Genomic DNA, 26,564 nt, shown 5'->3' with positions numbered 1-26,564 from the left:
AGGAGAGTGCTTTTGATATGCAAACTAACCAATCCAGAGCCACACCACTCCTTGTTGGGGGGGGGGGTGCTGGAGCACCCCAGGAGGCAATTTTCCTCCATCCTAAGCATCAGCAGGTCCAGGTCCAGGCACCTGGAGAACACCCAGATAGCCCAAAGCCCACCAGAATTATTCAAACCAGCCAGTCCTGAGCTGTTCATCTTTTGTTACCTGCAGAAACCCCAGTGGCGGCCATGGCCTAACTCCTTCTCTGGCTCCTGTCTTCCAAATCCTGACCCCCTGCTGCTTCTCCGAGTGGCCCTGCACTGTGTCTCTAAGACTGGTGAGTACAGTAAACTTTATTTCCTGAGCTTTTCTTCTGCCTCCTCTGTGCTGACTGACCACATCATGAAAGAATACAAAACAGGATGGTTCCTTGAGATTCTGCAGGAGGAGGGGAAGCCCTAAATGCTTTCTTCTTTCAAAGCTTTCACCAGGAGGAAACGTGTACTTCCCCAGTGAAAGTACTTTCAAGTGCCCTTTCATTCCCTGGTGGACTGGACTGAATATTTCCCCCCACCCCAAATTCATGTCCACCTAGAACCTGTTGGTGTGGCCTTTGGAAAGAGGGCCTCTGCAAAGGTAATCCAATTAAGGTCATACTGGATTAGGGTAAACCCTAAGTCTAATATGACTGGCATCCTTACAAGAAGAAGGGAATTTGGATGTAGAGACACAGACCCACAGGGAGAAAGCCATGTGAGGACAGAGACACAAATTATAAAGATGTATCTTAGAGGCCAAGAAGGACTAAGGTTGCTGACAACCATCAGAAGCTAGAAGAGATAAAGAAGTTTTCTCCCCTAGAGTGTCCAGAGGAAATACAGCTACTTACATCTTGATTTGGGACTTCTTGTCTCCAGAACCGTGAGAAATAAATCTCTTTTGTTCTAAGCCACTCAGTTTGAGGTACTTTGTTATGAGAGCCCTAGGAAATTAATACATGTGGACAGTCATTTTCTGACCAACCCAAGTTTAAATATGAGGGTCTAGGATATCAGTTTGTACAAGCTAACTCGTTGGAAAAGTAGTGAACAGTGACTCTTTCTGCCTTTGCTGCCACCACCTAAGGGCATGGGCTGCAGACCCAGCAAAACAAAGCTGACCCTTGAGCCCTCAGGCCGGTGCCCATTTTTCCAGAATACGGTCTGATGCACATAGATATCTGACCCCTTGAATAAAACTAGTGGGGGATTTTTTTTTCGTCCTTGTTATGGACTGAATTGTGTATCTCCTAATTCCCACTGTGACTGTATAGGGCTTTTGTGGAAATAATTGAAGTTAAATGAGGTCATAAAGGTGGTGTCCTAATCCAACAGGACTGTGACCTTATAGGAAAAGAGAAAGAGAGATACCAGGGATGCATGCGCAGAGAAAAGATCATGTGAGGATTTAGTAAGGAGGTAGTTGTCTGTAAGCCAGTGAGAGAGGCCTCGGGAAAGCAAACCTGCCACCATCCTGATCTCAGACTTCCAGCCTCCTGACTGTGAGAGAATAAGTTTCTGTTTTTTAGGCTGTCTGGTTTGTGAGATTTTGTTATAGTAACTCAAGAAAACTAATACGATCTTGTCCCCTCTTTCAGCAGCCTAATCTGGAGGGAAACCAGATGGCCCAAAGGTATCAGGACCAACGGCTATGAGGAAGCAGTAATAAGAGAGGGTGGGATGGTGGAGTGGGCTGCCAAAAGGAGGGATATAAAAGATCTAGGGAGAAGGTCCCATGGAGCCAGATAGTCAAAGCAACACAGAAGCTCCCACAAGGGTCAGGAAAGAGACCCTTCAAGTGGCCCCAAAGTCCAAAGTGAAGGGGTGTGGGTGACATGATGCAGGAGACCTTTCATCTTTCCACACAGTGGAGACCCAGGGGGCCACCGGGGCCTGAGCTCAAAAGAGCAACCCTGCACCCTCCTGGACTTGGCCAGCCACAGAACAGTATCTTCATCAACCAACCGTTGTGTCCCAGCCCTTACGCCGAGTTTGAATCTTGAGCATCCAACAACAGGAATTTAAAGAAAGGATAATATAGACATAAAGTGGACTTCAGTTTGGGTTTGAACGTGTTGAATCGAAGGTGCCCAGGAGTACTTCACAGAGAGCTCCTGAGAAGGCAGTTGCCTGTATGGAAAGAATTTAGGGACTCAAAGTCCTCAGAACACACTCGAGATGGCAGAAGCTGAAAGCAGGTACATGTTAGGGGTTATGGGTCACAGCCCTGAGCTGTGTTCCTAACAAGGAAGGAGGGGGGCATGAGTCAGGGGAGGGTGGGTAGTCAGAGAGAAACACTTTACCCTGATGGGAATGCAAACTGGTGCAGCTGCTATGGAAAATAACTTAGGGGGATCCCTGGGTGGCTCAGCGGTTTAGCACCTGCCTCTGGCCCGGGTCGTGGTCCTGGAGTCCTGGGATCGAGTCCCACTCAGGCTCCTGGCATGGAGCCTGCTTCTCCCTCTACCTGTGTCTCTGCCTCTCTCTCTCTCTATCATGAATAAATAAAATCTTAAAAAAAGATAAAAAAAGAAAGGAAGGAAGGAAGGAAGGAAGGAAGGAAGGAAGGAAGAAAGAAAGAAAGAAAGAAAGAAAGAAAGAAAGAAAGAAAGAAAGAAAGAAAGAAAGAAAGAGAGAAAGAAAACAACTTAGGGAGGTTCCTCAGAAAAATTTAAAAATAGAACTATCTTTTAGGTCAACAATCCCACTTCTGGGCAAACACCCAGAGGAAATAAAGTCAAGAACTTGAAGAGATAGGTATTTGCAGCCCCATGCTCATTGGAGTATTATTGACAATAGCCAAGACATGGAAATAGCCTAACCCGTATCTGGATAAAGAAGATGTGGCACAGATATTCAGTGGAATATTGTACAATCATAAAAAAGGAGATCTTGCCATGTGCCACAACATGGATGAACCTGGAGGACATGATGCTGAGTGAATGAAGTCAGACACAGGAAGACATACTGTATGATCTCATTTATATGTGGAAGCTAAAAAACTCAAACTCATAAAAACAGAGCAGAGTGATGGTTCCCAAGGAGTAGGAGTTGGGGGCACGGGGAGATGTTGGCCAAAGGGTACAAAAGTGGGGTTATACAAGATAAATAAGTTCTGGAGAGCTAATATACGGCCTGGTGACTATAGTTAACACGACGTAGCGTATACTTGAAGTTTACTAAGGCAGTAGATCTGAAGCTTTCTCACCGCATGCACAAAAATCCTAATTAGGCAGGGTGATGGTTATGTTGATTAGCTTGTTTGTGGTGATCATTTCATAATGCATATGTAAGCAAGACATCACATGGTACGCCTGAAGTATATATACTTTTTATTGGTCAATTATACCTCAATAAAGCTGGGGGGAAAGAAAAAAGGAAGGAAGAAAGAAGAAAACCAGTTTAAAGAAAAACTTGGAGCATTTGACTTTATTTCTGTTACCCCAGAATAATGACTTTACCCCCAAGAAAGGTTAGAAGTTATTAGAAGAAATAATCTTTTAGCCCAACAGTGAGCTTCAAGAACCAGGGGAAGCTCCAGAAAGCCTATGTCTTGGGGTAGGTGACAACTGGGACCCCTGAAGAGGGTGCCCCGGAAGGCAGAGCCTCCCAGAGGATCAGGAATCTGGGGGCCTCTGAGGCCTCAGAGGCAAGTTCCCATCAGCCACTGAGGCTAGGGCAAAGCTGAGCAGGACACTTCCCCACCCCAGCCTTGGTCTCATTTACAAAGTTGAGGCCAGGACTAATCCTTCCCAGCTCTGGTTTCCTTTGTCATTCGGCCTCTCCCTTCCTGCGTGCCCCTGGGGCACTCACCCAGCTTCTCCATCTGCAGCTGGAGTGTCCTCTTGTCAGGGACTCCAGGGAGCCTCTGCTGGCAGCCCTCCAAACCCAAGTTGGGGCAGCACATGCACAAAATCAGGAAAGACCTGCTGGCCCCACCTGAGGGTAGCTCCAGGACAGGCAAAACTATGCTAGGTGCCATGTTCTCAGGGTTATAGAAGGATTCCTGTGGCTTTTTAAAAGGGTGGCTTTATTAAAACACCAACATTAGAGGAAATTGAAAGAGAAGAATGTGTACCAATAAGCCTCTCACTCCAGCACAGTGGTTTCCATTCTTCCCAGTCTCCTCTCCCTCCTTCTGGATGCATGTCTGCTTGCACATTGCACTCGGAGGGCACACAGGCAATAGGGCAGTTTCTTTTCCCCTGAACATTTCATACACACTCTCCCATGCTGCTTATTAGCTAGCATTTGGAATGGCTATATAATATTCCTTCGTGTTGTTTTGTCATAACTTAACCCGCTAAGGTTGGACATTTGGGTTTTTCCCAGTTTTGAGTGATCCGGAATAATGTTGCAGAGAGTTTTATATACATGTCATTTTCCTTCATTGTAATCATTTCCTTAAGGCCAATGGAGTAGGATTTCTGAGCCAAAGGATATAAACTGCTTTTATAGATCCTGAAAGGATATTGACTTCCTTAAGGCAATCTCCTTGTTTATTCATGCTCAATGGCCCCAGCTAATGATCAGAGGACAAGTGTTAATGGGTAAATAAGAGATGCCTTTCCTCAGACTTCTCCCAGAAAGATGCAGTTTTTCCAAAACTCTGGCAGATAATATGCTGAAATGTTTCACAGAGGACAACTGGCCGGATCCCGTCATTGTTGACAATAGCAAGAAGGAGAAACAAAGCAGTGAGCAGAAGAAACCCCTCCCAGGGTGACTCAGGGTGGCTAGGGCTCTGATAAATCCCCTATTTCCCATCCTGGGAACCGGCACCATTCCCTAGGAGTCACTTTGGACACCTTCTTCACTGCCATCCCCATGTTCATGCAGGTGCTAGGTAGGTGCTAGGGTGTGGGGCTCCAGAGCCCCTCTTAGAGATAGGGATCTCTAGGGAAATGGGAACTGGCTCCAGCTGAGCTCAGACAGTGCTCTCGTTAGAGAGAAGCATGGTGAGAGACCATTGGGTGAGACCACCTATGCCCTCTGACCTGGAGCAGAGCCCGGGCCTGCCTGCCTATTTTCTGGGACTTCCCTGAGATGGGGAGGCTATGGGATGAGACTACAGGAAGGGGCTGTAGAACCCACCCCAGCTCCCTGTATCCCCTGGATTGCTCTAAAAAGGATCACAGGGAAGGTGGGGCTCTCAAAGTTGCACAGAGTAGGACAGGAGCCCAGGGATTCCTGGTAGCCATCAGGCCACATGGCACTGCCAGCTGGAAGGGCAGTTGGGGCCAAGAAGGCAGGCTTCCCATCTCTGAGGGACTTCTCAGAAATGGAGGGCATGGTTTGAAGCTGGACATTATTCCAACAAGACCAAACACACCATCTACCTGGAGGCCATAGCAATGGGTTACCTCAAACAAGAGAGATACAGGGAGGGTCACCACCCACGACCACCCACCATGACCACCACCGTTGTCCCCCACAGACTTGAGACTGGCAAAACTCTCTGCTTTGTTATCCTTCCTCCTGGGCCTGTAAAATCATTCACCATTCATCTGAAATTTGAATTTATCAGGGCATCCTGTATTTTTATTTGGTAACTCTCCACAATTGGGAGGTAATCGGAGCAGTCCAGGTGAGAGATGATGGGGTCCATCAGGGTGTGCTGATGAGGTGAACATGGGAGGCAGGTGAGAGAAATCTAGAAGGATTCCCTTGTTTTTGGTTAAGACAACCAGATAGACCATGGTGTCATTTACAGAGATGGAGGAGAATTGGGGAGAAACAATTTGGGGAGGGCAAATCAAGAGTTCTGTTCACATGTTGAGTTTGAGATGTTTATTAAATCATCAGGTGGGAATGGTACAAGTAATAGTTGAATATATTAGTCTGGGATTCGGGGCAAAAGTTAGTGGTGAAGACAGAAATGAAATATGATGGAATTTAATGAAAGGCACCAGCAAGAGAGCTCAGTTAAAGAAGGAAAGAAAGCCAAGGACTGAACTCCTAGTTACTCCAAGATTTAGAGGTGAAGCAGGTGGGAGCAGAGTGGCATAGGAGACCAATGGATTGCTTCCCTGAATTAAATCCGAACTTCTCAGAATATGTCAGTACCTCTTTTTTTGAGATTTACAGAGAAACATTTATTGACTCCCTGGTGTAAGCCAGGCATTGTACAAGGCACTTTATGTGTTACCTTGGTCACAATACCAGTAAGTGATCATCGTTATTCCCATTTTAATGTTTTTTTTTTTTTTTTAATGAGGATTAAATAATTTCCCCAGAGCACAACTCATAAGTGATCTAACTGATATCTGAATTCAGGTTTGCCTGATTCTAAAACACCTGACTTTTTTGAACTGTACCACATTTTATAGGGTTGCTTTGTTTTGATTTTTTTCATATCTGCTCTTCCGGTTGGTAAGATCTTTTTTTTTTTTTTTTTTTGGTTGGTAAGATCTTTATGTTAGGGGCCTTTCTTTATTTCTCTTCATATTTCCCTGTACCTCAGTACCTCAGTGCCAGGCACATTGTTGGCACTCAACAAATGCTTGCTGTTTTGGATTTGATGCAAGAGGGCTCAATGCCTACCAATCCTCACAAAAATTCTATGAGTTTATAGCTTCTCTCCAATAGGGCGGGGAACAAAAGCTTGTTACTTGTTCAGCTTCAATCCCAGCCCAAACTCAAGGCCATCAGTTAGTGACAAAATTTACTTGATAGCTCTGGCACGTGCAAGCAGAAGCTAGAACTACAAGGCAGACCGAAAGGTAGGTTTGGAAAATACACAAGTTGAGCCATGAAGAAGGAAATGTGAGCTGCAGAAGGAATCAAAAAGACTAACTCAAGCCCATTCCCATCTATTTTTGCTTAAATATGAAAGCTCATTTTCTTAACAAAATCTGGGTGCTGCATTCACGGTGCCTCTAAAATTTCCTCCAATCTTGGCTCCTTGGACAGAAATCAAAGCCATTGACAAGTGTCTCTTGATGTTTTCTGTATAGCATGGGGAAAGGAGGGCTGGATTATGGTACAGTTGGAGGGAGTTATACTCGATTATAATCACCTAACAACCACTGTAGGAGGAATACTACATGCCATGGACTACTGTAGGTAGTTTCCATGGATGAACTCATTTCAGCCTCATCACGATACTTAGAAGTGGGGAGTGTTAGCCTTTCTGCTTTACAGATGAGGACTCTAAGGCTCAGGTAGCTTGAATAACTTGCCCAAGGGCACACATTAGGTAAGAAAGTCAAGATTTATAACCTGGCAGGCTGACTCCAGTGCCCAGAGGCTTTGCCACTGGGCCATAGATAATGCCTCCAGCAGGGTGAGAGGGTGAGAGGAGTGCTGACTTCACACAATCCTGTCATCTGTGGTCCAGGCTCCAATCCCCTGCTGGGGGACCATGAGCCAGCAGCATGCACAACTTCTCTGAGCCTGTTTCTTCAGTATTACATTATGAACTCCTTTCTGGATTCCTTCGATTGTTAGGAGATTTAGATGACATATCATTTGCAAAAATTCCTTGAAAGCCATAGAGCACAATCCACAGGCGAAAGATTAAAGGGCTACTTAGTGGTCAGTATAAGTCTAAAGGGGAGTCGGCAAACTTTTTCTGTAAAGGGCCAGGGAGTAACGATTTTTGGCTCATTAGGCCATTCGATCTCTGTTAAAACTACTCCACTTTGCCACTGCAGCGTGAAAGCAGCCATAGACAACACATAAATGAATGAGCACAGCTGTGTGCCCATAAACCTTCGTTGGCAAATATAGGCAATAGCCAGATTTAGGCCTTTGCCTACAGGAAGGATTCCAGGGAAATGTAGCTGCGATAGGTCCTCTGTCCTATCTAATTTTGTAACAGTTTGACTAAAGACCCAGAGAGCATAATGTCAAATTTGCAGGTGGCTGGCTTTCCTTCATGCCCACTTCTCTCACCTTAGGGTGAGATGCCACCTATAGGAGGCATCCATGTAAGGAAGAGAGATATGACAGGTCCTTCCCCCTGGGTCATGGAATCTTTTGTGGCGAAGTCAGGATGTCAAAATTCTCTCTTTCCCTCCCGCTCACCTAGAGCTAAGGAGAGTCTGGGGTGCCTTCTGCTGGGGAAGGTCTGATAGCTTGGGAAGGCTCACACAAGGTGGGATGCAGGGGGCAAGGGAGTGTCTCAGGTAGGGGGGGTCTAGGTTTCAGGAAAGAGGCTGGTGGGGGGGTCTTTGAAGTGATCCCACCTCACAGGACAATAAAGTGTGTACACAGGCTGGTGTGCCCTTGGTCATATCCTCCTGGGAACTGTACACGTGGCGGCAGGCTAGGGAATGGAGACTGCATTGGGATACTGGCTTAGATGTGACCGATGACACAAGCCTGAAAAGGAAAGCTAAATGACAGATGTCCAAATCCAGATTCAAACTGATCCAACGGGCTGCAATACTTGGCAGAAACCAGTGTGATGACATTTCATTGGGATTACTAGCAAGATCTGCATTTAAGTTGAGGCAACAACAAAATTAACAAAATCCAGTTGTACTGACTACAGGGGATTCAGGAGCTCCCACTAGGCAATATCTCCTTTGAAAGAAATCTGGGGTTGGCAAACGGACATGATAATTAATGGCTTCACAATATCCCATCATTTGGATGTGCTATCATGTATTACTATGAGTCACAATGAGCAAGGCTCGTGCAAGTGTGGGCTACGTCAGCATACGTGCAGTGTCCAGATCAAAGTTAGCCACAGCCCAGCACACCCTGCCCTGGCCAGACCACACCAACAGTGCTGTGTCTAATTTTGTTTTCCACGAAAACCTGGTGTTTGTTGTGTGGGGATGGCCATTACGTTGAGGCCAAACATTAACTAAGCATCTATTGTCTATAAAGCATCATTCCAGTGCCAAGAGCACAAAGACAAACACAACACAGTACCTTATCATGAAGGAGCTCTGTTTTGGACTATAAAGGGGTGCAGGCACATAAACTGATGATTTCAACATCACCTGGCAAGTGTGAAGGCAGGCACGTGCGTGCACACATAGGCACACACACACACAGACACAGGTCTCCTAATCAAGATCTAAAGGGCCTATTTGAAAGAATGAGGATTGCTTAGCCTATTTTCACCCTGCTGAAGAATGATCACAAGAATAAGGAGAAAGCCTTGTTATGAGCTGTTCCTACAAGAGGAGCTAGGAACAGCATGCATGAGATAGTCAAGGAGGATTGGGCAAGAGTTGCTGTCACTTGTGGCTGTTCTTCAGTAGAAGTGCAATATCTCATCTGTCTGGGAAATCAGGAGGGAGGTTCTTGCCTGGGAGGGAGGAAGTTTGTACAAGATGTCCTCTGAGACTCCATCCAAGGCTAAGCTCCCAAGTGTTGCGGGTGGGAACGGCACCATGGAGCTGGCTTGCTCTCCCCTAAGGAGATACAGTGCTAGAAACCCTATCCTGTTTTTTGGCACACTGAGCCCTGCTCTGTCACGGCAACTCCAGGATCCCTCAAACAAAGTCTCCAAGGCTTCCCCTGTGGGTTTATTAGAAACGTGTGGGCTATGGGTGCATACCCTCCCACCACAACAAGCACACCAAGTTCTTTGTTTATAAACAAAAACCACTGGGTGCTCAGTCTAAACAAGACTTAGCATCTAAACTACTTGGCATGTAGTTTTTACATGCCAACCACTGAGTTTTCATGTATACATTAATCCTTACAACAACCCTATGGGGTAGGTACCATTGTCATCCCATTTGACAGATGAGAAAACGGAGGATTTGAGAAGTTAAATTTTTTGCCCCAAGATTATAGAACAAGTCAGTGGCACAGCCCAGATGTGAACCCAGAAGTTTCCCCTCAAAGCCGATATCCTATAGCTATTCACTTAGAGTGTTTAAAAGACACATGGAGCCCATTGTTTTTCAGATTATGGTTCATAGCCCATTCATGGATCATGACACCAATGTATGGATTGTGGATATATTTTTTTTAATGAGCTGTATAGAATAGGGTAGAAAACCATTGGCATCCATTACACATTTAGGATTAGTTCGGTTATGGGTGGATGTGGGAACTAGTTGTGATTTAAATACGTTTATTAATGTAGGCTGTGGTCAAAAAGTCTGGGAAATGCTGACCTGGTCCAACCTGCTCACTTTACAAATGAGTGTACTAAGATTCAGACAGTGATTTTTCCCAAGATTACAGAGTGTTAATGGGTGAGCTAGGACTAAACCCAAGTTTTTCTGACACTCAGTTTCCACTATCAAGCTTAACTGACCACAAAGAAAACCAGGAAAAAACAGGAGTAATAATACTCATAGCAGTGGTAGTACTCCTGCTATAATAACAATAGTCTACCTCTATCATGCTTGCTGTGTGCCAGGAGCCACTTTTCTAAGTGCTTTCAATGTATTAACTTATTTAAATCTCAAAACAATCTAATGAGGTAGGCATACTTATTTTCCCCATTTTCAGATGATGAAGCTCAAGTACAGAAAGATCAAGTAACTTGGTCAGTATCTCATAGCCGGTAATGGAGAAGACGGGATTCAAATCCACACAGGCTGGCTTCAAAGTCCATGGTGCTGGGATGCCTGGGTGGTTCAGTGGTTGAGCATCTGCCTTTGGCTCAGGGCATGATCCCGGGGTCCTGGGATTGAGTCCCACAGGGAGCCTGCTTCTCCCTCTGCCTATGTCTCTACCTCTCTCTGTGTCTCTCATGAATAAATATATAAAATCTTAAAAAAAAAAAAGTCCATCATGTTACCCAGTATAAGGTACTGCATGATGCTGCCTGTCTTACTATTCTCCCTAAATGCCATAATCCCAACAAGTATGTACTATGATGTATGTGTAATAATATAATTAATTACACACTCATTTCTTCCACCAGTCACATGTCCTTGAGCGGTGATTCTGTATTTACTGTGCCATTCAGATACTTAACTAAAACTGAAATAATCCTATTTCCCCTGACAAATAAGATCCCCTCCAAGGTTCCATGTCTCTGTCATTTATTCATTCACGCACACATTCATTCACTTATCATCTGCATATTTAAAAACATCATGTCCTTGTAGAACTGAAGAGAAAAGGCAGATTTTTTTTTTTAAAGACAAAATTGTGTCTTCCTTGTTCCAAAAGGATTAAGGTGTTTACGTAAAATACAGTAAGATAACAGCAGATGAGAACAAGATAAAAGAAGAATGAGTAAGAGATGCTAAATGGACGTTGGGACAAGAGTAACAGAAAAATGTTTTCTGGAAAGTCTATACAGTAGCTGTGGGTGGACCACAGATCTGTCTCCAGGTTTTCATTTTAATTACCTTCAAATTCATACATCTTGAGTGGGATGACAACTCACTCTCAGTTTGCATTAATTGCCTCTTGAAAGCAACTGTAATTACTTTCAGATTCACAATCTCCTTTAGGTGAAACCAAACTAATTCCTCAAGGCAAGCATACCTCCTTCTGAGACTCAGACAGATAATTTCTGCAGGCATTGACGTTGGATAGTGGAATGAATAGACCCCTCAACAGCACCCCTACAATAAGCACAGGGTGGAATTTCATGGCACTATTTCCAACAGGTTGTCCCAGTAAAGTGCAAGAGCATCACACTCTTAATTCCGAGATGCATAATGAAATCAATAATCTGCCATATAAATGGATACGGGCTCTGAGCACACTGTTCTCTGATTGCAGAGTCAAAGACAGACCTGTTTGGAGTGAGGTCATCAGAAAAGGGGTTTATTTATTTATTTATTTATTTATTTATTTATTTATTTATTTTACAAATTTATTTTTTATTGGTGTTCAATTTGCCAACATATAGAATAACACCCAGTGCTCATCCCATCAACTGCCCCCCTCAGTGCCTGTCACCCAGTCACCCCCAACCCCCCGTCCACCTCCCTTTCTAAGACCCCTAGTTCGTTTCCCAGAGTTAGGAGTCTCTCATGTTCTGTCTCCCTTTCTGATATTTCCCACTCATTTTTTTTTCTCCTTTCCCCTTTATTCCCTTTCACTATGGGTGCTCGATTTAAATGACATTCAGATCACTTGGAGGTTAGCTCTTCCCATGCTGAGCCTCCCCAGCCACTCCAGCTCTCAGGAGTCAGACCCTCCTTTGCATAAGCAGACTCTCTGGCACAGAGCATTCCCTACATCATACTGTCCTAATGTGTATGTGTGCTTATGATTTGAAACCCCTCCCAGAATAGGAATCACATCTCATGATTCTTTTTAGTCCCATGCTATGGATTGAATGTTTGCATCCTCCCAAATTCATATGTTGAAATCCTAACCCGCAATACGATGGGATCAGGAGCTGGGGCCTTTGGAAGGTGATCAGGTCATGAGGGTGGAGCCCTCATGAATGGGATCAGTGTCTTTATAAAAGAGACCCCAGAGGGCTCCCTCACTGCTTCCACCATGTGAGGACATAGAGACCAGACAGCTATCTGTGAGCCAGGAGGTGGGTCCTCACCAGACAACAAACCTGCCAGCACCTCAATCTTGGACTTCTCGGCCTCCAGAGTGATGAAAAATAAATGTTTGTTGTTTAAGCTGCCTGGATTGTGGCAGTTTGTTATAGCAGCCCCAGTGGACTAATTACTAGGGCTTGTTCTATTGTCCTGTACCCACTAAGCACTCGTGTACACGTCAAGCAGTTATTAAGGGGATGATGGCCACGTCTAACTGTTGCTGTTATGTTTTTTAAGGTTTTATTTATTCATTCATGAGAGACACAGAGAGAGAGAGACAGACATAGGTAGAGGGAAAAGCAGGATCCCTGTGGGGAGCCTGATGTGGAACTCAATCCCAGGCCCCCAAGGACCATGCCTGAACTGAAGGCAGATCCTTAACCACTGAGCCACCCAGTTGCCCCCTGACCATTGCTGTTAAAAAAAGAATTCAAGTAAGCTGTGAGAGAGGAGCCCATTTCACCAGGAACTCTCTCTGTTATAGTTCCCTAGTCTATGTTGCAGTAGAACTCTAGCTTCCCATGAAATCAGATGCCGAGATATTTGCACTTCCCCTGTCTGATATTACATTTTCACAGTGGGAATTCAAATTCCTTAGTTGTGGCATGACAGAAGGGAGGAAGAGGTCGTTCTTCATGACCACCCTTTGTCACCAAAGTGATGTCCCAGAATAGTCATGAATAACAGCGGACCTCCTCTAACACTTTGCCTCCATCATGTCTTCCCTAAAGTGCTGGACCAAGGACCTCACAACACCATGACCATCCAATCTCAACTCTCCTGTTCAGGAACTTAAGCCTGATGGTTGATACTGTCCAAAACTGAACATGGAACAGAACGAAAACATACTATGCGACCATTGGTCCAGGTAATGAGCAATGGGTTGAAGAGATAGAAAGTCAGAGGAATTTGGGGGTGGCAAGAAGGGACTAATGCAGCCTTCTTGGGAGACGTTGGAAGGCTGGGTGGATAGAACCTGGCAATACTGTGGAAATATCAGGAAAGTTCCCAAGAGGATGCTGGTCAGGAATGGATAGTTAGATGGTGGGTAGAAAGCCCAATTGAGATAATAGTTCGGGTGAAAATAATTTAAATCCGGATGGCTGGTTGAGATAATAGTTCGGGTGAAAATAATTTAAATCCGGATATGAGGTACAGTATTTGCTTTTTATTTCAAATACTTGGATAAAGAGATGAACTGAGAGAAGTGTCATGTGAGGTTTTTAAGAGTAATATTTTTATGTAGTTGGATTATCATTTCGCAATGTTGAAACACAGTAGAAACAAGCATTTGTACCCTGGTCATTTTGTGTCAGTCAGCTACTCAGACACGGCACCTGGTTGCAGTGGGTGGTTTTGTCAAGGATGTATGAGCTTTGTGTCAACAAGGAGGTTTTGAAGTCTGAGAGTGGTTCCGACAGGACTCCTGCCTCAGTCTGCTTGGACTACTCTAACAAAACACCACAGGCTTGGTGACTTAAACAACAGACATGTATCTGTCATAGCTGTGGACACTGGAAAGTCCAAGATCAAGTTGCAGGCCAATTTGGTTGTTGGTAAGGGCTGTTCTCCTGGCTTGCAGGTCACTCCTTTTCTCTATGCCATCATATGGCAGGTATCTCTCTCCCTCTTCCTCTCTCTCTTTCTCTCCCACCCCCTTCCTCTCTCCCTCTCTCCCTCTCCTCTCCTGTCTCTTCTTATAAGGGCACTAATCTCATCAGTGAGAGCCCCACTCTCATGACCTAATAACCTCCCAAAGGCCCCACCTCCCAACACCATCATATTGAAGGATAGGGCTTCAACATATAAATTTGGGGGTGGGGCACGATTCAGTCCTTAGCACCTCTTGTGCAAGGCAACCTCAGCAGGGCAATGAAGAACATGTTCCATCTAAGATGAGGAAGCAGCCACAGCAGAACTCCTTACAGAAGGGCAGGCAAGTTCTGGTTTACACTGAATCATGGATCTCCCCATTGTCTTGGTATTTTCATAAAAGGAGCATCACCGGAGATCTTCAATCAGGGTAATATGAAGAAATATCCTACCTAAGGTCAGGCAGGAGCTCCTTGAAGAACCCCAGACTTGTCCACCACATTCCTAAGTCCCCTCCTGAGGGGAGAGGCAGCAAGTGACTATATTTTTCATTGGCCTCCCTCACCTAACCCTTCCTAGGGGCCAGCATGATTTTCCAGGCAAGAACCTGGGGAGGAGCCAGTGGCCATGCCACAGATCCAAGAGATAAACTACAATGCTCTGTTTCATCAGATTAATTCAAATCCACCCCAAACTGTCACATCACACAGGCAAGCTGGTACTCACTCAGAAGCTTCAGGCACAAAGGTGATCATATTGATCAACATCCTCCCCAGGTCTCCACACACAACAACGAGGAAGCACGGCAACATTTTGGTTAGATTGGAAAACCACATTCCATCCACCCTTCTGAAACTTCCAGGATGTCATCATAAATCCCATTCAAACTCCAAGTTGACTTAGCCAGGAGAAAAGTCTTTCTGCACCATGCCAGGCAACAGTACTTGTTAGGAATTCTCCTCTGTTTTGAATGGGAATCTATCTCCTCACAAAATCCACCCATTTGTCTACTTCTGAGGCCACACAGAATATGTCTGCTCTTTTCCACATGGCAACCCTCCAGGCACCAGAAGAGAACCTTCCTTCCCTGGCAGGTCTTCTCTCCCTAAGAGATGATGGTCTTCCAGACCCTCCAGGCTCCAGAGACCTGCCCGAGGGTCTCCATCATCTGACTCTCCTAGACCTTCTTCTGTCACCTAAAAGTTCCTATTCAGCAGAGAAGTTGTAATACCATAGCCTAGCTTTCCTGCTGGGCTGAAACGGTTTCCAAAAATTCTGGAAATTTGTTATGGTTGTGGCTGCCAAGCCCACAAAACCCAGATCCCAATCTCCCACTGAGCAGCCCAAGAACATGTTCAAATCATCCTCTGGCTGGACATTATCCCTGGGTCCTTGAGATGAATCATGAGTTTCTCTCATTGTTGCTGTTGGCCGCCCCTCTACCCCTAGGTCAATGTCTGTCCCTGCCCCTCTACCCCCAGGTGTCTGTCCCACCACCCCTAATGATGCCTTTTGCCCTGAGCATAGAACCCTGAAGGTGAAGGCAGCATTTAACATCCCATCACAGGGCCCAGCTGACTATGCTCACTCGACAGAAAGTGAGAATAGACCAGTGATGTCCTGGGCATCTGCCTCACAATTTCCAGCAAAGGGTCATCTGCAAGTGCTTAACCTCCGGATCCCTGTCCTAGAGTTAACTCAAGGACCCCACCCTCAACACTCTAAGTCATCCCAGCCTGGCCAGCTGCCTTGCTCTGACCAACCTCCCTCCATGCAACACCCATACTTCCACTGCGTGTGCTCCTCTAGATTACCACAGCACTTGTGTCAACATAGAGTCTCCGTCATCATCCCCATCACATTCTGCTTAAAGACGATTCTATCTCCATGCCTCTGCTTCATCCCCCAACTGGAAACTCCTTGAAAGAAAGCCATGGGTCTTACTTAGCTGTATCTCCAGTCCTAGCATGGAATCTGACACAAAGCAGGTGATCATGTAGGACAAGGGAGGTTGAAATAAACTGATCCCTTGGCTTTACTTTGTCAGCACTCACATATCTCCACTGAGAAAGGTGGGAATTGTGCACCTCTTCCTCAGGGTGGGAGTCACGAGAGACCATCATAACCTCTCTCCCTATCTGCTTCCCCATCTATATCACAGTGGAGTAATCTGTGAGTGGTGAGCTGGGCTTGGGGTAAAGCATGGGGATCCTCCATTTGATCCCTTTCTAAGCCATGAGATCTGCTTCCTCCTGGCTAGAGAATGTGCTCCCAACTCCAGCATATGACTGGCCCATCTTACAGATGGAAATTGGGACAAGGAACCCTGCCGGACTGGGGCAAACCCATCCCACACCCAATAATTGCAAAAGGGCAGCAGGTTTATTATGAGTCTGATTAGCCTCAGCAGCAAAATGTCTCATGACTATTTTTATCATCACCAGGAAAAGGAGCTTAGCCTACTCTGTGTAAAACTCTGCACAGAGCTCCAGGGAGGGCCAGTGAGATGCACAAGTCACACAATGATGTGGGGAGAGTCAGAAGTCACTCAGAACAGCTCGGTCTCTGCTCCTGGACTCAGAGATTTCCCAAGATCACATAGCCTCTGCCAACTCCGCATCCCACATGAAATGGGCAAAGCTGCCAAGAGTCTTGCCGGTCTAAAAGACCAGCCGACTTTCTCCTTCTTGGTTTCCATGGTGACCAAGGTGGTGTTTGGGCTTATGACTGTGGAAATGAAGAGCAGAGGCTCCAGCTCTCCAGTTCCCACCTGCCCCTGCTTCCTCGCACACTTCCTGCTTCATGCTTAGAGGCCAGAATAGGGAAGGGTGCCCTTACCTGCTAAGATGAAGATGCCCACAAGAATCAGGAAGACCAGCAGGTAGAGCCCCAGGACAGCATGCTTCAGGGCTGACAGGGAGCCCAGCTGAGTGCAGCAGCCTCCTGCTCGCCGTTTGTGGCCTGGACCTAAACAATAAGGGTAAGAAGAGGAGGGAAAATCAAGCACGTGAAAACCCCACAAGCATTTTTTTTTCTTTTTGGTCTCATTGCTCCCCATGTAGGCAGATGTTCAAATGCAGCCTCTCACACCTTCTGCACATCTGCATTGCAGCTGTAATGATGGGGAACTTTCCAGAACATGACAAGCTTTTGAGTTTCTGGCTCTCCTCCCATCCTCTGCATTCATAAACAAGCCAGATAGCCATGTCTACAGCTCACATGCCCAACAAACCCACCCTCCTGGAGCCAGCCCAAGCAGCAGAGAAAGCTCAAATAGGCTGGAATAGGTGTCCTTTACAAAGCATCATTGTCCCATGTGACCCAGAAAATATGGAGAAAATTTAAAACAGAGGTTGCAAATTTTAACTTCTACAGTGGCCCAGGAGGGATGGAAATGAGCAAAGTGGGCCACGTGGGCCTGGGGAACCTAACCGCGCACTCACAGTCTGGAAAAGGTTGCGGATGTAGGAGTAAGGGTCAGGTGTTGCCAGACACAGAATTTTCAAGACGAGCCAGACGTGATTTTGAGAAATTGCCCTATTTTTAAAGTGTTGACAACAACAACTAATAATAATAACAGACAAAAAAGCTTACAAAACACTGGGGAGTGTAAACAAAACACACTTCCATGCCAGATCTGACCACCAGTTTGCAACCACAGGTTTAGATTTGCAGGAAGACATAGTAACTTCACTCTGTGAAACTACACAAGGCTCTCCAGCTTCTGGCCAATACAGGAGAGCAAAATACTCATGCTCTACTGGACCTCATGGATCTTTTGGTCCAACCCCTTCAGATTACAGGTGCAGGTGTCAAATGTTAGTGGCAAACCCTAGGTGAGGACACAGGTGCCCTGACTCCTGCTCATCTTTTAGCTAGACTCCTCCTTCAAGGCAGTCTTCCCAGATAGCCTGTGCAGAGGCTGGAAAGCCACTAACCTCCATCTGCTTCGTCAACTGACAGTAGAAAGGAAGAGATGCTATGCTCTCCTGCCCTGACTCCCAGCAGGGCAGGAAGGAATCCAAAAGGGCTTTTTTTTTTTTTCCCAAAACATACATGCCCCTATTATGCTTATCCCCTTTCTCCTGTGAGGGACAATGTTGCTAACTTACTACAGTGTGCTATACATGGAGGAAGGTGTGGGAGCAGAAAAAGGTTGAAATAATTGATACTCCAAAATGTTTCTAAAGATGGTGCGATATTTGTAATTCCTTGGCTACTTTGGGTTTGCAAGGCAGTTGCTTCAAGGGATACTCATTACCTCTCAGGTACCATGATCACCTCTGGGCCTTGGGGAGGTTTGGTTACTGGGAGGGAGAGGATGAGTGACCACACTGGTGTGCTGGCCCCCAAGAGGGAGGAGGAAAAATGAAGAACATTTTCCCACTCATTTACTCCATTTCACTGAAAATACTGCTGTTCAAACAGCCAAGTAGAATGATTACATAATATTTTCACAAAACTTTGGGTACAATTTGGAGTAAGTTTAAAAAAAAATACAAATTTAATCACCATTCTCATCAACCCTTAACTGCTAGCAAATTTTGAAAAGTTAATCTGCTTTTCCACTAAGACTTGAGCAGAATACATCTTTTTGAGTTCCCCTAAGTATTCTTTTCCAGGATTTTCTATCCCTTTTACACAATAGACTCTATGAGCTGTTTTGCTCCAGAAACTAAAGGCTGTTGTCACATTAAAAACATTTTTTTTTAATTTTTAAAAAGATTTTCTTTATTCATTCATGAGAGACACAGAGAGAGAGGCAGAGACATACGCAGAAGGAGAAGCAGGCTCTGATGTGGAACTCGATCCCAGGACCCCGGGATCGCGAAATGAGCCGAAGGCAGATGCTCAAATGGTAAGTCATCCAGGCATCCCTCTTTGACACATTTCATCTTTTTTTGTTGTTGTTCTCATGAGAGCCACGGGCTCTCTGGGTGCAAATGACTAGAGACAGGGCTGTTTCCCTAGAAAGACAGAATGGTAGGCATGGCATTGGATACTACACAAATATGAGTTTGGGTGTCATGACGGTTGTTCCTGCTCTACACCCTGCTTTTTCTTTAGATGATGACAATACTGCTGCTGCTGACAGTGGCCACCCAACTGCGAAGGGTCAGAAGATGCCCATGCTGAAATGCTATTATCCTTATGTTTATCCCAAAGCAGTCTTGGGCTTTTCTTTCATTGCCTTTGTTTGATCCTCTTCTTATTGAAATATGGATGGATTTCAGCCATATTCTGTTAACTGTTTCAATTTTAGTGGAATCTTGCAGATCTGGTTCGTTATAACAAGAAATCATTCTCTCAAAAAGAAAAGAGTTGACATATATATATATTTTTTTGCATGTAACTTTTTTTTTTTAAGATTTTAATTTATTTATTCATGAGAGACACAGAAAGAGGCAGAGACACAGGCAGAGGGAGAAGCGGCTCCATGTGGGGAGCCCGATGTGGGACTCCATTCCGGACCCTGAGATCACACCCTGAGCCAAACGCAGATGCTCAACCGCTGAGCCACCCAGGCATCCCTTGCATGTAACTTTTTCACTGAGATCTAACAAGTCATTATAACTTGCCTGAACTTGAGGCAGTCAGTTCAGTCAGATGAATGTTAACATAGTTAAGGACTAAGTGCAGCAACATACATTTGCAGCTTGACTAGCAAGGTTATGTCACAATTTATCAAGTGCCAGATGAGTGCTAATTGTCCTTCAGCTTGAAATTTTTCATGTGGGGAGGAAAGCAAAAAAGGAAGAACTTCTTCCTTTCTCTAGGAATGAAAACATTTCCCTAAACTAATCAACCACAAGGGCAAGGACTGCTTTTTCTTCAATTCCACCAATTAGAACACCATCCCTTTCTTGTCAAGTGTGTGCTGACCTTTAATTACGGCCGAATAGGAGGAGGAAAATCATATAGCTAACAATACTGCCAACTGGGTCCTGCCTTCATTGTGAGCACGTGCATTGCTAACTCACTGTAAAAATGGGGCAAACTGCAATGATATAGCCATATACCCTACTTTTTTCAATTGAGAAAGAATGGCTCCCTTCCCCTCTATCTGAGGCTTCTGTTTAACAGCCAGTACCCCACTGAGACAGGTCCCTTCATCAACTAATACACAACACAAGCCTTCTTCTTAGCTTAGTTTTTTTTTTTCTTTTAACAAGACTCAGCTATGTACATTAGACAAAATCTATCTTAAGTAGAACATATAAGAATTTCAAACAGAGGTTTTCCATAAATGCAATAGACAAGCAGAACATGAATGAATCTGGCAAGGTAGCTAGAGAATGTGATTGCGAGGGAAAAAAGACAATTTAGGGGAAAGACAAGTTACTAAGTCTGCCCAAAACACATTTACTGACTTTTTAATTTAATGTGGCAGCAGCATGTTAGCTGGGTAAACCATTCAAATTATTTAGGCTTAGTGGAAGATTAAAAACACTCCACAAGGATACAGTCAGTAAAACCAAGGCAAAAAGTATGTTCACTTATTTGTTAAAAAAAAAAAAAAAAGTAAACAAAATGAGCTATCAAGCCATGAGAAAACACGGAGGAAGCTTACATGCATATTATAAGTGAAAGAAGCCAACCTGAAAAGGCTACACGCTTTATGATTCTATATGACATTCTGGAAAAGGCAGGGGTTACGGGGAAGGAGGGATGAATAGAAGGAGCACACTGGATTTTTAGGGTGGTGAAATTATTCTATATTATACAATAATGATGGATACAAATCATTGTATGTTTGTCCAAACCCATTGACTACACAACACCAAGAGTGAATCCTTTTTTTTTTTTTTTTTTTTTTTACCAAGAGTGAATCCTAATGTAGACTCTGGACTTTGGATGATAGTGATGTGTCGATGTAAGTTCATTAATTCTAACAAATGTATGACACCAGTGGGGGATGATACTGAGGGAGGCTGCGCATGTAGGGAGACAGGGAGTATACAGGAATGCTCTGTACTTCCTCCTTAATTTTGTTGTACGCCTAAAACCCCTCTTAAAGATGGTCTATTTTTTTTTTTAATTAGAAGTTTTGACTTACGGATTATTGGGGTAAAAACTTTCACCGGCATTTATCAAACACCCACTATCAATTGCCCTACTGTGGTAGCCAGCCTTCAAGATGGCCCCCAACGATCTCTGTCCCCTTATTTAATTTTTTGCACTGCACCAGGATTTGGTTGGTGTGACCCATAGAAGTGATAGTGTGTCACTTCTGAGATTAGACAAAAGACACAGCAGCTTCTCCTCACTCACTTTCACTCTCTTGGAACATCAGTTTGGGGGTAAGCCAGCACTATGTCATAAACACCCTGTGAAGAGGCTAATTGATAAGGAACTGAGGCCTTCAGCCCACAGCCACATGAGTGAACCTGGAAGCAGATCCACTGGCCAAATCAAGCTTTCAAAAAACCACACTCTGGCCAAGATCTTGACAGCAGTCTCACGAGAGATCATGGGCCAGAACCAATCTAAGCTGCTCCCAGATTCCTGCCAGATTATATTATACGTAAACATATGTGTATGTAAACATATAATTCTGATCTGAAAAAGTAGACAAAATCTTGGCTTTCCTTGCATACCCATGGCTTCCTCAGAAACTGGGAAGATTGTAAATCTTTGCTGCTTTAAGCTGCTATGTTTTGGGTTAACTTGTTATGCTGCAATAGATAGCCGATACACTTAGGACAGACACTGTAGCGGGCAAAGACAACAAGCTGCGTGAGAGACAGCCGGTGCCAGCCTGTTCACCTCCCACCTTCCCAGATCCTGCCCAATGCCTGGCATGTAGTCGGCATTCAAAAATATTTATTGAATGAGAAATTAAAATGTGGCCACAGCCCTTCAGATGTGAGCATCTGAAGGGAAGAAGACAAGTACACGGGGATCTGTTACGCAGGTGTGAACGAAACAGGTACGTAATAGAGACATGGCACAAGTAAAGTGCTTCGTAGCAGAGATGGTGGTTCATTCTGTGTCAGGAAGTGGTCCCAGAGTCTGAATGAAGAAGGCAGCAGCCACTCAGCAGCGCTTATTAGGAGGACAGGCCTCTGTAGAGGAGCTAAAATCCATTCTTTCTCGTCAGTGTCGTCATCATCTGAGTAACAGCTATTATAAATCTGAAAACTGTGACTCTAAGCAGAAAAATGTCTTCCTCCATGTGAGAACAGTTATGAGGAAAGCACCAGGCAAAGCTGTTAGTTATTAAACATAGCTGTTGTTTGCAGACATGGTCGCACACAAGACCAGATCGAGGGAGAAAATGGCGCACACACAAAACAAACAAACAGAAAGCTCTTCCAAGATCTAGAAGAATCGAGGGAAAGGTTTTTCCATCTTGCAGTGACCTCCAGAAGTGAGGGTGGCTTCTCAGGAGATCGGAAAGCCAGGGGAAGGAGGCTTGGGGAGGGCAAGGCCAGTGGCTCCAAGGACACAAATAGAAACCAAAAAAACAAATGCAAAGTGACTCGCAGAACGCTCCCCCCTCCCCAGTGCCAGGCTGGAAGATGTTTCTCTCAGCATGGGGCCTATGGCTTCCTGGTCAGCTGGAAGCAGATAGATGGTTTCCCCACCTCCAGACATTCTGTCTGCATGAAACCTGAACAATTTTGCCACAGCCCAGGATTTCTGGGCTATTCTTTAATTTGTCACTCTTTTTTTTTTTTTGACTTTAACTTATTTGAGAGGGAAGCTTTATATCACTGCAAGTGGAAAATGAGTATCTTCCTATTACACATTGAGATAAATCCTTAGCTATTAAAATAACAAATTTATACCTGTATATCATTTAAAGTCCTCTTGAGTATGACTACAGTTTATATAGCCACTCTGAGGAACACTGACTTCAGTAAAAGTAATTAAATTAAAATACAACAAATTGCAAGATGAATTTGATTTCATATATCGAGAAGCAAAGCTAGACTTTTTAGAGGTTCAAGATTAAGAATATTCTAGGGGTGCCTGGGCGGCTCAGTCAATGAAGCACCTGCCTTTGGCTCAGGTCATGATGTCAGGGTCCTGGGATTGCACCCCATGTCAGGCTCTTCACTCAATGAGGAGTCTGCTTGAGGATTCCCTCTCTCGCTCTGCCCCTCCCCTGCCCCCGTTTATGCTATTTTTCTCTCTCTCTCTCTCTCAAATAAGTAAATATATCTTTAAAAGAAAGAGAATATTCCAGAAGGTAGAACATTAGGGATTAGGTATCACTGAAAGAAAGATGCCAGAACCTTGCACACATCTCTAGCACTAACCTTATTATTCACAATTGTCTCTTTACACTTCTGTCTGCCAACTTGTCTAAAAAGTCCCCTGGGGACCAACGTGTGTCTCGTTGACTGCTCTCTACCCATCCACCCGCACACAGCAGAACCACAATACGGTTCTCTGCAGGAATGAAGACATGTGTAAGGCATTTATTTTTGCTGCAAAGCTCCTCTCTCATATTGGTCTTATGTGAATAGTTGATACATTTCTGTTGGCTGTGAACACATATTTTTGAGCAAAATTTTGCTCTTAAAATTAAATTAAATTAAATTAAATTAAATTAATTAAATTAAATTAAATTAAATTAAATCTTGGCTTGCCTTGCTCACCCATGACTTCAGATTGCCACATGGTACCCATACAGGTAAACTGTGAGAGCAATTCACTAGAACTCAAGAGACACTAATTTTGGCTGAGCAGTATAGTCATGCATGGAACTTCTTAGCCATCCTGAGGCCTGAGCTCCACCCCTGGACATACTGATTCTGATTCAAGATGAAATCCCACATCTATGGCACAGAGATACACAGTTCTGGAGTAAGACATTTGTCATACCAAAAGAGAATGTGAAGACACTTTCTTGGAAAATCAACGAAAAGCCTTACTATTATAAGAGCTTAGTTTATTTTTTTTAAATTTTGATTTCTTTTTAATAAGACACATTCAAATGGGGTTCTCTTAAACAATTTTATTATTCCCAGGTTAAAATTGTGAAGGGTTCCTTTTATCATGGAAACAAGAGTTCCCCCCACCTGCCAAGAGTTTTTGCTAAAGTACTGTCTGCTGGGGGTAGAGAGGTACATGGGAGCAAGGGTTAAAGAACAGAAAAGCAAAATCTATCTGTAAGCCATTCAATCCGAGATAACTGGGCTGAGGATGCCTCAGGAGATGGTCCCTGGTGTCAGGGCCACTCTATGGTGGCAGCCTGGGCAACTCTGAGTCCCTGTTTCCCCACACTGCCACCAGGCAGGAGGAAAGCTGGAGTTTGGGTCTCTGCAGAGGTAGGTTTAAAGCCTGCCTCTGTCTCATGTTAACTGTGAGACACAGGAAAACATTCTGAGCTATCCTGTCATCCGTCTAGCCTCTCCTTGAAAAAGTAAGTTTCCAAATTCTTAATCATATGTTTAGAGCACTTGGGGAGTTATCTGTTTGAATTTATTTTCCTCCCATTAAAAAAAATACAAATTGATAAAAATGAGTATTTACTTCTTCCCAAAGAACCGGAATCTAAACAACATAGAAACCAGGATGCAAATAATCCAATTGTCACCTACTTCAGTTATACCAACAACAAGCACTCAGTCATTTTCCTTTTGTTCTTTGGTCCCACAGTTTCAGAAACAGCAGGTGGAAATAAGGGCTCATTGCTGGGAGGGACCTCAGGGCTCATCTCATCCAAGGATCTCTTTAAAACCACCCAAGGTTGACATCATCATCCTCACTCTGGTTACTCACCACTCACATTGTTCATTGTAACAGGCAGCCCCAAATAACCTCTTTTTTTTTTTTAATTTTTTTTTAATTTTTATTTATTTATGATAGTCACACACAGGGAGGGAGAGAGAGAGAGAGAGAGAGAGAGAGAGAGAGAGAGAGGCAGAGACATAGGCGGAGGGAGAAGCAGGCTCCATGCACCAGGAGCCCGACGTGGGATTCAATCCCGGGTCTCCAGGATCGCGTCCAGGGCCAAAGGCGGGCGCCAAACCGCTGCGCCACCCAGGGATCCCCCTCTTTTTTTTTTTGAAGCTGCTTGTCCCTTTATGGCTTTAATGGGCAGCACTGTTTACTTCCCCTAAGTAAAGGGAAGAGGAGGGTGTGAGGCAGGGAAACTGCAGAGAAAGTCATGTGCTTGTACTTTCATCTGACCCAGGTCTGGGAAGGTCCTGAACCACCAGCTGCAGTACAGTGAACGCTGGTCACCTGTGCCCTGTGGCACCACAGACCCAAGTCCTGGAGGCAGATGACCCCATGGGGGTGGCAGGCAGAGGCAGCCACTGGCTTCTGTGTGATTAGATGAGTCTGAGACTTTCACAACCATTTCTAGGAAAGGAGCCGGGTGAAGGCAGGATGGCCAGAGGCAATCTGGTTTAGCTGTTGTGAGGATCTAGGACAGTTTCTTCTGGTACTTCTAGAGATATCTTGTAATTTTTTAATGTCCCTGCAATATCTGTTACTCTTCTCAGCCCCTATCTATTTCCCAAATTACTCGGCATAAAAGTTCTTGAAAACAGTCAAAGGCTGTGTGCTTATTTTCAGCAGGAGGAAAGTGGGAGGAGGAAGGGACTCTGGCTGATGTGCATATTATTTTGCAGCTGGGCTGAGGAATGGAAAGAGAAAGCCAGGTGGGAGGAGAGATGAGGGCAGTCAAGGTGAGCTGGAGGGTCACAGGGACCCAAGAGCAAGAGAGGGGCCATGGAATCCCAAGGAAGAAGAAGTGAGTCTTGGGTGGGTAGAAGATGCCTATACTCTTGCCCAACATGGCAGGGCATGGATTGAAGAAATGCTGTCAGTGCAGACACTCAAACAGCAGGCTCAGGCTTCTGCCTAAATTCAGGCCCAAAATGCTCCTCCTAGAGTGGCCCTGGGTCCCTCTCAAAAAGATTCCCAATCCTTCTCCTGACCCCTTCTTGCAGGATATAAGCCACCTGATGATATGTTTGCAATGTAGAAGCCAGAGCTTAGCTCTGTTCAGTTTTAGATCACTACTCTTCTCAGGCCACTAGGGGAACCTCTCTCCATTGCCTGGTCGCCTTGTTCTGGTGAATTGATCTAGCCTCAGCACAGGAATGGATAAATTTAACACCCCTTGTCTCTTCTCCCCAACTCCCCCGGTAGAGTTGGGAGGGCCAAATGGGTGTCTGGGTTTAAAGAGGAAAGATCCCAACCAGTATGGAACTGAGCTGGAAGTGTCCTAAAGCCTATATAGGCTCGAAACCTCCAGCTGTTTGGCCTCTGCTGGAAAGCAGAGTTGGCTGAGCCACAGAAGGGGGTTCAGTGGATCTGAGTGAAGACGATGGACCTCAGATCCATGGAATCTTTGTCACCTGGTAAGGCCTGGAACCAATCAATAATAGTTATCATGCATAGAGCTTTGTTGGGAACCTGTGGCCAATTATGGTATAGGTAATAATGAGAAAAGAATTGTACCCACAAATCAATTAACAAAAATACAGATTTGTTGATGGTCAGCTCCCAGAGGGCAGGGTCTGTGATTCATGCCTGTATCCCACAG

At 44.7% G+C, this 26,564-nt stretch overlaps 1 protein-coding gene and 1 long non-coding RNA gene across 5 annotated transcripts in view; one reads left to right on the top strand and one right to left on the bottom strand.

The window, feature by feature from the left end:
* Positions 1 to 26,564, bottom strand: part of SCARA5 (scavenger receptor class A member 5) — a 122,890-nt gene that overhangs the window by 76,128 nt on the left and 20,198 nt on the right. For all 3 annotated transcript variants that reach the window (XM_049101195.1, XM_049101194.1, XM_025463002.3), the window contains exon 3: positions 16,892 to 17,020. In XM_049101195.1, coding sequence (XP_048957152.1) covers positions 16,892 to 17,020 — 129 coding nt within the window. The remainder of the gene's footprint in view (positions 1 to 16,891; positions 17,021 to 26,564) is intronic.
* On the top strand, positions 1,369 to 13,323 carry LOC112669686 (uncharacterized). 2 transcript variants are annotated; one of them, XR_003142444.3, is made up of 3 exons: positions 1,369 to 1,525; positions 1,622 to 2,221; positions 13,192 to 13,323. It is a non-coding gene; the product is annotated as an uncharacterized LOC112669686 (long non-coding RNA). The 2 variants fall into 2 exon arrangements; XR_003142445.3 differs by lacking the exon at positions 13,192 to 13,323 and adding an exon at positions 10,449 to 10,686.

The sequence above is a fragment of the Canis lupus genome, chromosome 25, assembly GCF_003254725.2.
Source record: "Canis lupus dingo isolate Sandy chromosome 25, ASM325472v2, whole genome shotgun sequence".
NCBI classification, from domain to species: Eukaryota; Metazoa; Chordata; class Mammalia; order Carnivora; family Canidae; genus Canis; species Canis lupus.
This window is presented reverse-complemented; position numbering and strand designations above follow the sequence as displayed.